The sequence below is a fragment of the Conger conger genome, chromosome 14, assembly GCF_963514075.1.
Source record: "Conger conger chromosome 14, fConCon1.1, whole genome shotgun sequence".
Taxonomy (NCBI): Eukaryota; Metazoa; Chordata; class Actinopteri; order Anguilliformes; family Congridae; genus Conger; species Conger conger.
The window spans coordinates 16,705,937-16,722,603 of record NC_083773.1 but is presented as its reverse complement, the minus strand read 5'-3'; the positions used below and the strand labels follow the sequence as shown (position 1 = coordinate 16,722,603).

Here is a 16,667-nt window from a genome sequence, read left to right as displayed (position 1 = left end):
TTTATTTACACCTGAGGGACATATTTTAGTCACACCTTCAGGGAGAGGTCACAGCAGAAGCCTGTAACTGTCCTCTGTGTCACAGTGATGTCACGCTTGGACAGAAACAGCAGAGGAAATGCACATAACTTTCTTTTGAATTCAGTTATAAATGCAGCTGGCAACCTTCACCCTACTTGCACTGGGGGGTAGAATAAACTGGTTCTAGGCACCGGTTTAGCCAATGTTTTTAGAAATTATGAAACTGATGCTCATTTAATTTCATGACCCATCCTTTTGATGTGTTCGTTCCATTCATAGTTCCAACATTATGGGCCAGTTTCACAGACACAGATTAAGCCTAATCTTAGACTAAATTCTTCTTTGAATGGAGAGTCTCTGTATAAAACCCAATCTGTGTCTGTGAACCCGGCCCATTGTGTGGCGCAAGTGAGACACAACTGTCTCTCCCTGGGCCGTAGACTGCATTGTTAATGGTCACGGTATCTAGTTTCTCCGTCTGGTTTCAATCAGTTTGAAATGAGTTTCAGTTGGCTGGCCTGCGATCACAGTAATAGATGGGTGCTTGTGGCAGAGAGCGGGTGCCTTTTCTTCCTGAAGCGTGTGCAGCAGGGCTCCATCAGCGCTGGGCCTTAATCCCCCTCCCCTGTCTGCAGCTGGTCATCAACGCGGCACTGGGGTTCGACACCTTCGTCGTGATGAGGCACGGACTCAAGAAGCCAAAGCACACGGAGTCGGCAGGCTCCTCCCCTTCCTCTGCCTCCTGCACCCCTGCTTCAGCCTCTTCCTCCTCTTCGTCCACGCCCGCGGGCACCGCCCTGGCCCCCGGAGCCTCCCTGTTCTCCAACATCCCCGGGCACCGGCTGGGCTGCTACTTCTGCAACGACGTGGTCGCCCCGGGAGACGTGAGTGGCTTTGTGTCCCAGCGCCTGAGAGGACTCTGGTTGGATGATTGTGCGGTATTGTAGGGTAGAGAGGCTTTGTATAAATACCAGGCAAAGGGACCTGTGCATGCCTTTGCTGTGGATGGAGTAAAGCATCATGAAATAAATGTTCAGAAAGAGCTTGGTAAAGAACATACTAGCCAGTGAATAGCCTGAGTCACCCATTGTTCTTTCATCACAGTTCCCAGTTTAACTGTGTGTTATATGCCTAGAATAGGCCCCAAGCTCAATTCAAGCTCACTTGGTAAATATGTGATCCACAGTCTACCCGGGACCGGACTCTGGACCAGCAGTGCACTGTCAGTCGGCCCGGGCTGGCGATGATCGCTGGAGCTCTCGCTGTGGAGATGATGATCTCCATCTTGCAGCACCCCGAAGGGTAAGCAGACCACCTGTGTTTGCCTTTCCACATCACCTGCCTTATGGCTGCATTCTGCCATTTTGAGCAATTTTCCCACAGGCTATTGGCTGGTGCATGAGTCATATATCTTGAGTATTGGCAACTGTGGATCTCACTTTGTAAGATGTGCTTCATCACAACCTTATCCTGTCATGGTTACAAAATGATAATACAGAGTATAGACCCTCATTTGGCGATTTCTCAAACGTTACTTAATTGTCGCAGCTCACCAGAAAGTCACTTCAGTCAAGGAAGAACCATAGAATCTTTAGTCTGAACAAAAAGGAGGGAGACAGAGAGGTGGAAGTCTTCCCACTTCTATTTTGATTCAGCGATGGTATGTGTGTTTGTGTGTCCGTGTGTGCGTGCGTGTGAGTATGTGTGTGTGCGTATGTGTGTGTACGTGTGCGTGCGTGCATGTGCGTACGTGTGCGTACGTGTATGTATGTGTGAGTGTGTATGCGTGCATGTCTGTGCATGTGTGTGTGCGTATGCGTGTACGTGTGCGTGCGTGCGTGCGTGCATGTGTGTACGTGTGTATGCGTGTATGTGTCAGTGTATGCGTGCATGTCTGTGCACATGTGTGTGCGTATGTGTGTGTACTTGTACGTGCGTGTACGTGTGTGTGTGTGTGTGTGTGTACAGTATCTCGCTAAAGTGGAGAATGGCCTGTATCACTGCCTCAAAATGTCACTGAATGACTCTCCAGGTGCATTAAGCTTTTGCAAAGGAGCCCTCTGCACAGTCTCGATAAAAGCTTAGGATGAATTGCCAACAAAGAGAAGCCTGCAGCTCTTATGTGAGATTGGTATTTAAGGGACATTTTGAACCATTGGCATATTTTTAGGTTTTCTCCAAAAACTGGTATATGCTGGAGTGTTTTGCCCTTTAAAAAAAGAAATCAGTGTAAAAGGACTAGGTTTAAGAAGCTAGAAACATTAGAAGTATAAAAGCTAGCTAATGTATCAAAAAGCCCACCTATTTTTGTGCCAAATGCTCTGCAAAATGTTCAAGGTTTTCAAGGTTAAGGACAATTAGGTGAGAGGTGTTGCTTTTTAAAATAAGTGCCACAAAAAGCACCTGCAAGCTTTCAGTTCAAATAAGAAAAACTTAGAACCTACATGCAACAGCAGGAAATTGAGTGAAAATGATTGAGGAAATTAAAAAAGAAAATCTTCATAATAATATTCACAGACACTTTTTTTAAAAATCATGTTTTTACATTCTAGAATCGTATTTGTTCATTACTGTTAGAGAGTGTTTGATTGATGTGAATAAACTCAGGCCATTCCTCTCAGAAAATAAACAAGAACAATTGGCCCATATTGATGCAAGCAGGCTTGTCATTGTAATTAATTGGCTAAAAGCAAAAATGTAGTTAAGCTTTTTTTCAGTCAGACAGAGGCTAATGCATGGATACAGTGAGCTAATGGATTGAGGTTGTATTATAAGTGGACTGCTAATAACTACATAGCAATGTCAATGAGTGCTTAAACGCAACAATTTGCTGCAGCTTTCTTATTTAGAATGTGGTTTAGCAAATAAGTCAAATGCTAGATAGAAAGGCGATTGTACCTGATGCTACACGGGGCAGCTTTTTGGGTAGCAGTGGCTGGCTATGTTAGCAGCAGCCACTTGCCTTGATAATGACATGGTTATGGTCCCAGCAGCAGCTACTTGCCTTGATAATGACATGGCTATGTTAGCAGCAGCTACTTGCCTTGATAATTACATGGCTACGTTCCCCATTCTGATGTTTGGTCTGAACAACAACTGAACCTCTTCACCATGTCTGTATGCTTTTATGCTTTGAATTTCTGCCACATGATTGGCTGATTAGATATTTCCATGAACTAGCTGGTGGACAGGTGTACCTAATAATTACTTAGTGCAATATAAAGAGCTGTTTAGCCTTATTCTTTGCCAGGAGCACTAAGTGTGAAGGGTCGGGGTGGGGGGGACAGACCGGAGCAGCGCGCGCACACGCGCGTGACTGAGCCGAGACGACACGGCACGGCGCGCAGAGGGTGCGTCTCCCTGACGATGAGGCGTGCTGACAGCCTCTGTTTCTATTCATAGTGAATGTTGTCTAAAGTGACCCTGTTTGTGCCCCCCCCTCCCCCACAGAGGCTACGCCGTCGCCAGCAGCAGCGATGACAGAATGAATGAGCCTCCGACGTCGCTGGGCCTGGCACCCCATCAGGTTAGTCTTCAGGCTGTTTGTGCCCACTATAGCCACCACTTCACCCTCTCCAATCAATGCGCACCCGCCATTCCGGCTCATGATTAACCTATTTGCACATCCAGAATTTCAATAGTTTTTTTTCCCCCCTTTGTCCCTTTTTTCTATGGTTAGGAGGGAGGGAGGTTGCTATAGAAATGTGCGTGATGTTCTGCAGGGGTTGGCTGCGGCTCGTCTACCCAGGGTGCATAATGTTCCCAGAGTGACTCGAGCCTGCCCTGCAGGCACTTCCTGTTTCCTGCGTCCGCGACCATCAGCTTATATAATCTATTTTACGTTTTCCTGGCTCAGGGAAGACGATGCTTCATCGTTAGAGGAGCCATTCTATGACAATTCATTACTAGCGCTCGCTGTAGAATGCATTACTCGCATTCGCTGGGGCTTATAGAAACGCTGAGGCGTTTTTCTGAGTCTGAGTGTGCACAAGGAACAGGCCAGCGCTCTGCCTACATGCAGATGTCGAATGCCATCTCTGCTTGGGAGCAGACTCGCTCACTCTCCATTGTATAATTTAAACCACTCGACTGGCTATCATTGTGATGTGGTAATTGCAGTTATACTACACCTGATCCATCATGAGGAAATGCCACAGTATTTCTGTGGGCCATATAAAAGGACTTAGATAATGCATGGTAATTGATGAATTCATCATTTTCCATTAAAAGCGTACCCTGCCCCGGGTTGTCAAATAAGATTAATGCAGACTCAAGGCCACGTATAGAAATGTCCTCGTTGAACATTTAGAGAATTTCTCCAATTAATTAATTTAATTTCATTAAAAGGCAGCTAGCTTGGACCCCTTTGGTGGGTGCGTGCTGTTGGTTGAGCTCTGTCTCCTTGGGCGGAGCCTCAGGCCCGAGCCTATCAGAACACAGCTCATTACTGGGTCTCTACAGCAGTCGTGGGGTCAGTGTGAGCTCTGCACATAGGAGTGACCCGCACGGTTCTCTGCACCAAGTTACCAGCATATTTCTAATGCCTGGAGTCTCTGCAAATAATGCCATCTGTTGATTAAATTGCAAATTGTGAGTCTTGAGGCATGTAACAAGATTAATCAGAAAACGTGTGATGGCCTTTAATTTATCATTTTGCACAGTTGTTTAAAATGGCAGGAGCATCTGCAGTGTGGGCAGCAGAAGAAGGCAGCATTAATGGACGGCCCCTGTGAAGAGGAGTAGCACATTAGCTCATTTCTCTTGGCTCCTGTCCCCGACGAGTCTCGGTTTTCCACTGTGTTCGGCTGACAAGTACATCGGTTTAGCCTTAATTGACATTTTAGCAAAGGCTGGGGACAGGATGGCTGCTGGGTCCTCAGTGTGCTCTGCTGGGGATGGTGCATGTTCCCTTTTGTGCAGCTGAGAGGAGGCAGCAGGAAATGGCTCTGTCTTTACAGTGAGTCTACACTTCCACCCTGTGGTTGGGAAGTGCCACTGCATTCATAAACTCCCCATCATGGTAGTCAGCGCCTCCATTTTGCAACTAATTCACTGATTTTGCAGAATAGAGCCAGATGAAGCACCAAACAGTTACTGTTTGTCTCGAGGCTAACTTTATGCCACCATAATATTTTTAAGTTTGTATAGAATTGTATGGGAAATTGTATCGAATGTTTCCAGTTTTGTGATTGTAAGTGACTGTGTGAGAGCTGTGCAGAGTGCAGACTGCTGTAACACGGGAGTGGGGAAACGCAGGTCAGAGGACTTCAGCACATGTTCCTATGGTATTCCGAGGCGTGCGGATGGGAGCCGGAATGGATGGAGCACAGTCGCTGTTTCCCGTTTCCTCCCTGTATTGCATTGCGGCGTCTCGCCCAGCCCGGCTCACTTGGCCACGCTGTCGCATTGGCTTAGCATCACTTATGTAAAGCTGCCGTTGGCAAGGGACCAGACTCCTGGCCCTGCCTCATCTTCCTTCAGAATGTGTACATACAATACAGTACTGCGCTTCTGCATCTTCAGTGCATTTACTGCCTGTATAACAAATACAATGTATTTGATATTACACATGGAAATAAACATTTTCCAGGATGTTTTAATTAATTTATGTTGCCTCCTGTGAAATTATTTGATGGAGCACATCACGAGGTGCTGGGATTTTCTGATTTCATTTACACTGTCAGAGTTTGTCGGGTTCTGTTCACTTTAAGCTATGCAGCTTAAATTTCCCTAAAGCTGCTACGCACTGCCTGTTAATTTCTCCTTTGATTAGGGTGAAGAGGCAAAATTAACTGCTGTAAAATAGAAAAAACGTAATGTATTTGTGTGGGTCAGCTGACCTCCCCAGGATTCACTGTGCTTTAACACAGACCTGATGTGATTCCAACTCCATGTTCATTAGGAAAGCATGGCGGACTGTTTAGACCAAGCCAACCTGCTCCTTAAACAAGGGCCACCAGGGGGCGCTGTGGTCAAATACATTTACATACACGGGGCTCTGTCTTCCTGGGGAAGTATGTTCAGATCATAATCTTTGTATTGTATTTGTGTTTGTTTACAGATCCGAGGATTTCTGTCAAGATTTGACAATGTTCTTCCTGCAAGTCTGGCTTTTGACAAATGCACTGCCTGTTCACCTGTAGTAAGTCATAAGTTCCTTGTATCTCACATTTTCTAAATATAGTAAACATAATTACAATGTAGTTATTTGCAATCCTTGATTTGTATCCCTGGATTCTGTTGGTGATTGGCTTACGTTATAAATATTATTCCATAATCATGTTCCCTGTGGAGTCTAGTACATTTCTACAGGACACAAACACCCCCAGCATCTCAGGAGACAGATCTGGGGGGAGGGGATGATGTGTTTAAGTAAAAGGCCCATATGGTCTCAATCACACCCCAGTTGGTTGTTGATGTCATTGTCACATGTGAGTAATTAACCCTGGATTGAAGTGTTTTGTTTTTTTTGTTTGTTTTTTGTTTTTTTTTCTTTCTCCTGGGGGTCTCACTGCTGCTGAAAGGTTCCCGTGCTGTTAAACAGGGAGCCAAATCAATATCTTCCCCACGTGTGGAAGCAGTCCCCGCTTCTGTCCTATCACCATTGGTTCAAAACCAGTGAGGCAGGACAAGCTCTGTTCCATGCTCCTTTCTGATTGGTCCAAAACTAGTGCAGCGGTACAGTCTGTTCTTCATGTTGGTGTCTGATTGGTTAAAAGGCAGTGCATTAGCCCTGTAGGCAAGAGAGCACACTGCCAGCTCTCACACTCTTCTACTAAACCCTCGTTTGTAGTTGTGAAAAGGCCATGAAATTCATCAGATCCCAAACTTTAAAAAGAAGCAAAGCGAGTAGCTTTTTTGATTAAAACGTTACAACTTATATTGTGGTTATTTTTTTTTATCAAATTCTTTATTTCACTCTCCACAAAAAAGCATTTTAGCACAAGCTTCAACTGCTAAAGAAAAATGGCAAATACGAGGTGTATCCAAAGCAAGAAAGAACTAGCTAGATTACAATGGAAAAAATACACAAAAGATCTCAATCCTTGGCTGAAAATGTCCTTTAGTTTAGCAGTTTTTTATCCACCTCCATAGCACAGAAAATGAAATCTCTCAAACCACCAAAGCAGCACTTCTTAAAAATAAGTTACCGTAGCCGTGCTGATGCTGTCACAAACCGTGGTGTGAAGCCCGGAACAGAAAGGCTCACACTGATTGTTGGGCCAGTTTAAAGCCAGTTATATCGCTGACCGTTTTAAAGCGTCATTTGCCACCAGATGTAGTAGCTTCAAAGAGATGATTTCAGGGCCGTGAAATTTTTATCTTCGGAGAGAAAAAAAAACGCTTTCCAGTTTCTCTAAACAATTATGGAAGGGTAGTTATGAAAAGCAGAGGGCGTACCACATCTAACTGTGAGAAGCTTATGTAAACCAGATGTGCGTCCCCCCCACCCCGTGTCACATGGTTGCTAGGATTTTATGGGCCGCATCAGTCAAAGCTTGGAATCATGGGATACACTTCTGGAAAACATAATGAAATTTTGTAAAGGTTCCATTGCTTCTGTTTCTGTGTTGCTAGGAGAAGAGACTTAGTTTATGGCAAGTACTGTATCACTGTTTTGACCTGTAAATACAATTGAACAACTCTGGCCTCGTGTTACGAAATGGATATTATACGCTGAATTAAATTGGCGGGAGGGGTTGGGGGGGGTCTTTGGTTTCACAACTTGTAGCATAATGGAGGATGTCAGCGCTGGCTCTGTCTCCACGTCTGTTTCTTGTAAAGCTGACGCCACCTCATCCTTCAGTGCTCAGCCATGCTCATCTCGGGGGGCTGAGGAAACACTATCTCTGTCGAGAATGGCTGGAGGGAGCCGTGAATGGCTCCAGTGTCATTTTGAAGCTGGGCCGTCAGAGTGTTGGTGACAGAGATAGCCCAGTCTCTCAATCTCAAACCCTGCTAACATGTAGCGGTGCCAGATGGCTGTGTGTGTGTGTATGTCTGTGTGTCTGTGTGTGTCTGTTTGTCTGTCTGTCTGTTTGTCTGCGTGTGTGCATGCGTGTGTGTGTCTTAGAGACGTGTGGCTCTGTACCTGTTGTGACGGGTGATTTGTTAAACTGGCACTCTTCTGTTTTTCCTCCCGTCTCAGGTACTGGATAACTACGAGCGTGAGGGGTTTCAGTTCCTCTCCCAAGTCTTCAACTCCTCTCACTCCTTCCTGGAGGACCTGACGGGGCTGACCCTCCTTCACCAGGAGACGCAGGCGGCTGAGGTAAGGCCGCGTCTGATTGGCTGTCTCTGTTTAACCTGTGCAGCGTGCCAGCTGCCACCTGATGTGCCTCAGCTCATCCAGACCTGGTGGCTGTCCCATGGGGCAGACCCTGCCAGACGCTGTCTGCAACCCAGTAATACATGCCCTGTGTGCGTGTGTGTGCGTGTGTGTGCATGTGTGTGTGTGGTGGGGGGGGGGGGGGTACGTACGCTTTTTTGGTTGTGTGTGTGTGTCTGTGTGTCTGTGTGTCTTTGTGTGCAGTTGTGCTATTCAGTATGAAGTTCTTCATTTGAACAACTCTAAATACCCATAAATTACACTCTTGGGCCATTTGAAAGTATAAATCTAATTGGAGTTAGGATACTGAACTCTTTATATGTTTCTTTATAGTGTGACAGTTCATAATATAATATATCGGTTGTAGCCAACAGCCTTTGGTTATGTGGGGAAGAAATGATTCAAGTTGCCTGTTGCAACTTGCCTGACTTTTTGTGTGTTCTTCTGAATGGCGAACATCTGGGAACCTGAGCTAGAACAGTGATTTTACCCTTTCAACTCTGTGTTGGGTAGTCCCCAGAAATTCTCAGAACCAGATGATTTGTTTATATGGAAAGCTTGGGCTGTCTTGCAACACACTATCTGACAAATGACCGTCTGTACCAGGCAACTGCATTGGGAATCAGTCAAGTCCATTTTCATTTATTTTTTTGTCAAGAACATACATAATCTGGATAGGAACTCATCTTTTAAGGAAAGGACCATTCATATTATTAAAGTGATCATTGATTTATAAAGTTTTAGTGCTCGGTGACTAATCGTGTTGTAAGTGGAGAGGATGGCATGTTCGCCTCATCAGAGGGAGGGATTTTATGAAAAAATTCTCCCTGGAGTACATGACTAAAGGGTTGTGAATCTAAAACATGAGCAGTTCCTGTGAAGGTATGCTAACAAAAAATGTCAACATTATGTAGTACAGCAATAAACATCCACTTCCATTGAAAGTTTTTGGGTTTTTTAGTCTATTTGGAGAACAATTGTCCATGGTACCAAATCTAACCCCTTTTATTTGCAATTCTTGGCCTGTGAGTCTCACATCTGGGTTTGATTTGGTTTCTCTGGAACATTCAGTGTTTTCTGACAACAGTTGGAGGTTGGTATACAGCTTCATCAAGGCTCTCATATGACAAATATGGCTTGGGAGAGAGCTTGAAACTGTGGGAAAATCCCACGTCAGCACGCAGCTCTCCCTCATAGTATTAGAGGATTCTAGGAATGGAATATTCTAGAGGGACCAAAAACTCTGAAGCCCTACAGCCAACTGAATCTGACTCTTACTTGTGTAAAACATTCAGGGGTACCCCAAGGGACTCTTGGCCCCATTAAAAAAATCTGTCATTGGGCCCCCCATCACACCAGGCCACCCCATCCCTGTGCAATTACAGCGCACATTTCTGAGGGCCCCAGTCAGGGAGGGCCCTTGGAATTGTCTTTCCTGTCCCCCTCATGCGGTGCCCCTGAACACATTCAAAGTCAATATACTGCTAATGTTTTTTTGGCAGTGGCTTTGTTTAACTATAATTACTAAATGGAAATGATTAATCATGGCTTCAGCATATTGCAACAAATGTGTATTTGCATAGATAATTGAAGACTAGGCTCGGACTCGTATAAACAGTGGCTGGTGGCAGAGAAAGAAGTCTTAAAGGCATTGATTCAAAGTAAACAAAGCAGCATGAGAGACCGTAAACTGTGGAGAATGTAAATAACAGGGTTAATGGGGATTTAGTGCATCCCCTATTCCTGTATTAGTATATATTACAATGGAAAAAGTATATTTATACTACCAACTTCGCGCTCACAGTCCCATATGTTGGGTATGTGATGTATGTCAAGAGTGAGAGGATTGTTGGACTGTGGGTAATGTATTTGTTTGTGGTGGTGTGTGCAGGCTTCATGCTGCTGTATGAATCATCCCTTTGTGAGGACGGCTCTGGGGTGTGTGTCCTGACATTGGCCCTAGTGGTAGAACGAGCACAAAAGTGTTTGGGTAGTTAACCGCACAAAAAAAAAATACCAACAGTATTTATTTGAACACGTAGACTAATATCTGTTGTCACTGAGTACAGGTCTGTGGAGGCTAACGTTCTCTCTTCTCCTCTCCTGGGGTCTCACTCTGGGTGAATGGGGTGCGGCAGCCATGTAAGGTAGTCTGGGGGTGAGGTCAGGGGGCTTGGGGCCTGGATGGGTGTAGCGTTTACCGCGTCTGCGCGGACGTGAGGGAAACCGCTTCTCATCCCCCCCGGACAGACAGCCAGAGGCAGCCCACGCATGGGGCTGTGGTCCGGGGGCGGCGCGGTGACCGCAAACACAGCCCACGACTGTGACTCACTCTCCCGGCCTCCGAGAGGAGCATTTCCCCCTCAGAGTCTCTGACGCGCTCCAGCCCCTATCCGGCCGATTCTGTCACCAGACCTGCTCTTGGAAACCAATGGATTTTTTTTTTCTTCACTTTTGCAGCAATTACACGAGTTCTGACCATTATACGTTCTTTGGTCTTTCTTCTTCTCCTTCAGTCTGATCATTTTCCATCTTGACAGCATTGTCTCCGCCAACAAATCTATCACCCTCCTACGGACCTCATTCAGAGTGGAGTGAATGATTTCGTTATCTGCTCTGAGGACCGCGGCTGAATAGCCAACAAAGATTTTCTGACACTCGACACAAAGGATCTCTGTTTGTGTCAGGTCTATTCTGGATTCGGTCCCTCCCACAGCCAGTGTTCATCCACGTCACTAAGAAGGCCCCCGTTGTACATGCTCTGCGAGTAGAATACATTTCTCTTTGTTCCATTACTCAGTTTCCTATGAATCTTTAGAGTGTTCATATTTCACGGCAGTGCTGACTGATTTTAAAAAGGCGTGTAAAGCATGAAAAGAAAAGGCAAAAAGAATGATTTCAGTCTGTGTTGAAAGAGTCGGGAAATCATGCACCACCGTACATGATTTCATACGTCCGTGCATTATCTATCCTGCAATATCGCCATTTTATACTCCAGCTTTATTCTTCGACGTGAAAAATGCGTTGACAAAAGCCGAGTGTGGCTGAGTTATTACTGTACTCGCAGGTTCGGACTTGCCCAAAGTGCAGCTGAATTTGTGTGGTGTCCCACCTTCACAAGATGTACATGCTGGTGTGGATCCAGAGGAGGGGAAATGACGCTTGGGCACTAACCTCGGCCTGCGGTGCGTGTGTTTGCCGAGGCTCTGCCACTCTGCTCAGCCCAGCCTGCCCCAGCACCCCGCAGCGTGACTGAGCCCACTGCTGCGTCCCTCATTAACCAGCTTATGGGCCTTTCACACAGAACACGCACACACGCCCAGCACCACCGCGCAGAGAACGCTGCCGCCCATGAGAAGGGCCCGGACTTTACTGTCACAGGAAGTAGCTCTCACTGATAACCTTTGAGCTAGCAGCTATCTTGTCATTCTGAAGAGTCTTAAGGACGTTTCTGTGGTGGCTAACATTAGAATGTACACAAAAATCATTAACTGTAGGTTTTAGCCATTTCAGTATGTATAACTTTTGTAATTTTTGATTGGTGAACTGGTCTGCCATGCTTCTCTATTCAGGAGTGATTGGTCAGTCGCATCTGCACCAAAAACAAAAGTTCTAATAATTTTATGTTTGCTCATTGGCTCTTTCTGGAAAAAAAAAAAAAAAAAAACTAAACAAATAAACATCAGTTGGTGTGACACGTCGATATAGTAAAGCCTGCGCAAAATTGTGATAATCTGAAATCTTCCCAGAAGAATGACAGTAAACTGGGCCTTTTTACGCCTCCTGCTAATCATCTGCTGTTGTCATTTGCCTCTAATCTCCAGAGTAGGGGGAAGAAATTGCACAACACACTCACAGTGACATGTTGATAAAGCTGCTTTGGGTAATCAGGACTGGGGTGCTTTGTAATGCCTGTTTGGTACCAGGCACACAGCTGTGAGCTAAATGCTCCCTGTAGGTGGTTGCGCTGTGGCAGAAACACTAGTTGGCTGCTACCAGCTAAAAATTGTTACCAGATGTAAGCGCAGTTTAAGGGGAAACGAAAAGCATCGTTTTTTGTTTTTTTTTAGCTATTTGCGTCTTTGGTGGATTTGTGCCGCATGTAGCTGGATGTAAAACTACGCCACGTGCGATTACATCGGCAGAGCTCGCAGTGGATGTTCTGCAGCGGTTCATTACCCAAATCCATTTTTTATGACTTGTTCACAGCTGTGGAGTATACGCAGAACACTCCCCTCCCCCAGTCATGTTGGATGTTTTTCCTCTCCTGCCCTCTGCCAAATGTAGTGCTTTCTCTGGGACTGACTCATACCGGATCCTCCGGGCTCTGCTTCCCGCTCCCGCCCGTCCCACACACAGTGACACGCGGGCGCGTCGTCTTCCCGCTGCCTGAAGGTCGCCGTCCCGGCAGCGGCGGAACGTTCCGGGCGGGGCCGGGAGAAAGGCCTCAGCACGGTGGAGTGGCAGACTTGCCCACGTCGACTGTGCCGCCGAATGCCTTTCTGCTGAGCTGCTTCTGTGTTAGTGACCCGAGAGTCTCTGAACTCTTTCTCAGTGAAGGAGGACACAGTCACAGCGAGTATCAGACCTCCCTGTACACAGCCGCTAACTTTATACTTCAGACCCTTTGCCACCACTCTGGGCCTAGTCTTTTCCAGCAAATATGGGCTCCTTAGTAATGCCTTCAGCATGTAAGGAGCCCCTGTAGCGGAGAGGCCTGGCTGTGCGTGGCCTGTCTCTGGGCTGAGGCATCAGAGCTACTCTGGGTTCTGTACATGGCACACGCCGCCATGACAGATTAATGCGCTGAGCCATGCTGTGGACACAGTATGGGCAGTCTGTCCCTTTAGAGGAGGCTGACTGTTACATATAGGAGGTGCAAATGGGGAACACACACTTCTGCTCTGCTCCACCAGCCCCCAGAAGAGACCCAGGAGCAGGCCGGCTCACACCGCTACAGCGCAGAGCGCTCCTAATGCCTGCTCACACAGTGGTGTGTGTCCTTACCCAGGCAGCAGGGCCTGAGGAACCACGCAGGGCCAGGGTGAGGCCTCTGGCTGGTTATGGCCTCCAGCCTGCAGCTGGAGCAGACCTGCTCCTGGCACAGGACCCCGCTAATCTCTCCCCAATCCCTGCAGCTGTGCCACACGAGAGCAGGCCTGCTCCTCTTATCTCTCTGCGATTGTTCACCCGGCACATGGAACGGAAAGATAGGATCGTCCCCCTGTTTTTATTTCCCCCTCAAACAGAGGTGTGGCCCACTCTGCCATCGCTTCCTCTGCTGCTTCCCCTCTTTCCTGCACACAGAAACTTTACACCGTGATGGCTTTCGTGTCTCTCTGCTCTCTGTCAGTGCACAGAGAAGGTCTTTATCTCTTTAAGAGGTACAGCCTTTGTATGTCCTTTTATACTTTGTAATATGAGCAATGGACATTCAAGTAATGCATTTTATGTTCTGTCGTATTTTTTTGTGCCAAACGAGGGATAAAGTCATATTAAATGCATTATAAACAAATTGGTAATTTTCCAGTGAGTTTTCATTAATCGTGTCAACTAGGTTTTCCTTTTAATTTCAGCTGGATTACTGTCCTAGAAGGAATGGCGTGCTCAAAATAGACACGAAGGACTTGTCTTTGTGGTGGTCTTAACATTGGATCAGAATATCTCTACGTGGAGTCTGTAGTTAGAGGCCATGTCCTCTGAATTAGAAGCTCTTCTTGATCCAAGATAAAGATTAGGTTTTGTGAAGTAGTGCTGCTTTTCAGTGATGTGCCTAAGTCTTTTGGATCACCTCCATTTTCAAGTTTTTGGGTTTTAATGAGTGTTTTTCCCAAAGGGCGATTTGCAGAGAGCTTACGGGTAGGACAGGAGCCGTGGCTCCTGTGACCAGCGGCCGCCTGTCAACCGGCAAACAGGTGGCTCTGGGTATAAATCACACCTGTAATTAAACCCAGGACAGGTCTCTGCCTGCTACACCTTTCTGATGGATTCTTCTTCTTCTCTTTGTTGTGTGCCTAAAATAGAGCCTAGAGCTTCAGAGCCCCACTCGCTCTCTGCACTGCCACACCTTACCTGTGTCTCATCTTACACACCTGCTGTGGAGCGATCCTGTGCACAGTCTTACTGTCTCAGGAGTGCAGCGCTTTTCCTGGCACAGCAGTGCTCCAATAATACATAAAGTCTCTAACATATGACCATCACTTTTTACAAGTAATTGAGCGCATGGGGTCTCTATCTGAGTGAATACGATACACTGTGATCTGTTGAAGACCTGAATGTTCTTTTTTCCCCCCCAACACCTTCAGTAATGTCTATTTACTTTTAGAAAAGGAAAGAGCTGTCAGTTAGTGCGCACTCGACAGTAGTGCAGGAAAAGGCCCGTCGGGCTGTGAGTGGTTCTGTCTGTCAGGTGTAGCTTTGTGTGTCAGAAGAGCGACTCGGGCAGGACATTGTTTGTGATCTTGATGGAAGGTTCTGGACTGTCTCATTCTTCCCCCCTCAGACGGTGCTTATGCGGTTGTTAAGGAGACGGAGCCATTTAAACGCAGACGCCTGTAACCCCAGTGTGTGTGTTCCAGCTGAGTGTCATCTCAACAGCTTCACCCATTGTGATCGACTGAAACGGCAGCAAAGCTTGACTGAGTCGCTTGATTGTAGTAGTACGTTAATGATTATTTGAAATCAGTTTGATGGTAATAGTCTAATCTCTGCTTTTGGTTTGTCTATTTCTTCTATTTATGGTGAAGCCACTTCTCCATGAGGTTGTCATAATGACTGTATTAGTATTGTGATCCAAACCCATCAAACAAGGACATTTTGAAAAGGTCAGTCCACGGAAAAGGCGAAGTATTTTCACTCTTTCCCATTGCCTCACTGGTCACACTCGGCTGTATTCATCTTGGATCAAACTCTTAATCAAAGTTATCTGCTATATTACTGAAGGGGGATAATGATGCTGCAGTGCTGGGTTTGCACATGTGATATCCATTTGCCCACATTGAGGGCCTATTCATTTTCTTAATTGAACTCAGACAGCTCTTTTTATCTGGAAATTGGGTCGTTCCTATTTACCGTCACGGTTCGATTAAGCAACAGACTCCATTAATCTTTGTGATTTGGGAAAGGAGTCGAATCGATCACATCTGCTTTGACTCTATTTCAAATGACAGACTCTTCTCTGTTATTGTCATGTTTTTCTGTCTGATTGTCCATGTGTCCTTGTGTTTGCTTTTGACTGTTCTTCAAGAAGGCTAAGGTTTAAAAAAAAAAAAATTTTTATCCACTTTTAGATGCACCTAGTTGTCATTTTACAGTAAGCAGTTATGGTAATCAAATATGCAGAAGGACCAGGGTTGCGTTTCCTGCCGTTATTTACTTTTCTAGTCGTGTTCCCCAAACTATCACTTAGGCGGTTGCTTAAGGGATAGCTTCTACGTGCGACGTTACTAGGCCCATCGACTCACTATAAGATCGATTGTTCACTCCATGCTGCGACTGCTTGACTATGAGAGAAAGTAGTGTTATTTCTGAATAAAACACTGCAGGAATACTTTAAAAATATAGCATTTATCACAACTGGTGGGAACTTATTAATATCATTAAAAACTTACAAACTAAATTATCCATATGTGTAATTTTAGCCAAATGATATATAAGGTTTATGATACGGTTTGCGGCTTGTGCCTTCTTTGCTTCTTTGGCATGTCATGTTTTATTTTAATATCTTTCTCATGGTGCCTTAAATGACTTTGCAATCAGGGTTGATTTGCCAGAAGCACCATCACATTACTGGTGTAATTCACTATTTTCTCGGATTAGCTTGCGTTTTCAATAACAGCGCACCAACAAGCCAAACGCACCAACACGAAAACAATATAAACTATGGCGAGAAAAAAAAAACAAAGAAGCGGTCCCTCAGCTTCACAGCAAGCTAAATGGAGATATTGTTAGAGGACGTGACGCTGAGTAAAGAAACATTATTTTCCAGTTTTCCACAAACAAAGCAAAACAAAGAAAGAACTATGGTTAAACATCGCTCTAGCCCACAGAGAGAGTGGGAAATCGTCAATTTATAAATGTCCTTTAAAAGGCAATTAGGCAACATGTTCAACATGTGCAACATGCATCCTTTGTAATGTACAATTTTATTCTTTGCATGAAAACAGTCCCATTAATGTGGTATTTTAGTATTATTATTATTATTAGCGAACTACAACTGTAGAATTATTAGTGTACATATTGCTTAACAGATTGAGATGTAACTAAGTGCAATAGCTGATTTCAGAGGCTTGCGCTCGTAACAGTGGTGGCCACTAGC

General features: G+C 45.5%; 1 protein-coding gene across 2 annotated transcripts in view; it reads left to right on the top strand.

Annotated features, from left to right (window-relative positions):
- The window catches only part of atg7 (ATG7 autophagy related 7 homolog (S. cerevisiae)), a 50,274-nt gene that overhangs the window by 15,963 nt on the left and 17,644 nt on the right, over nucleotides 1–16,667 (top strand). For both annotated transcript variants that reach the window (XM_061220499.1, XM_061220500.1), the window contains exons 14-18: nucleotides 657–905; nucleotides 1,208–1,323; nucleotides 3,472–3,547; nucleotides 6,083–6,163; nucleotides 8,171–8,293. In XM_061220499.1, coding sequence (XP_061076483.1) covers nucleotides 657–905; nucleotides 1,208–1,323; nucleotides 3,472–3,547; nucleotides 6,083–6,163; nucleotides 8,171–8,293 — 645 coding nt within the window. The remainder of the gene's footprint in view (nucleotides 1–656; nucleotides 906–1,207; nucleotides 1,324–3,471; nucleotides 3,548–6,082; nucleotides 6,164–8,170; nucleotides 8,294–16,667) is intronic.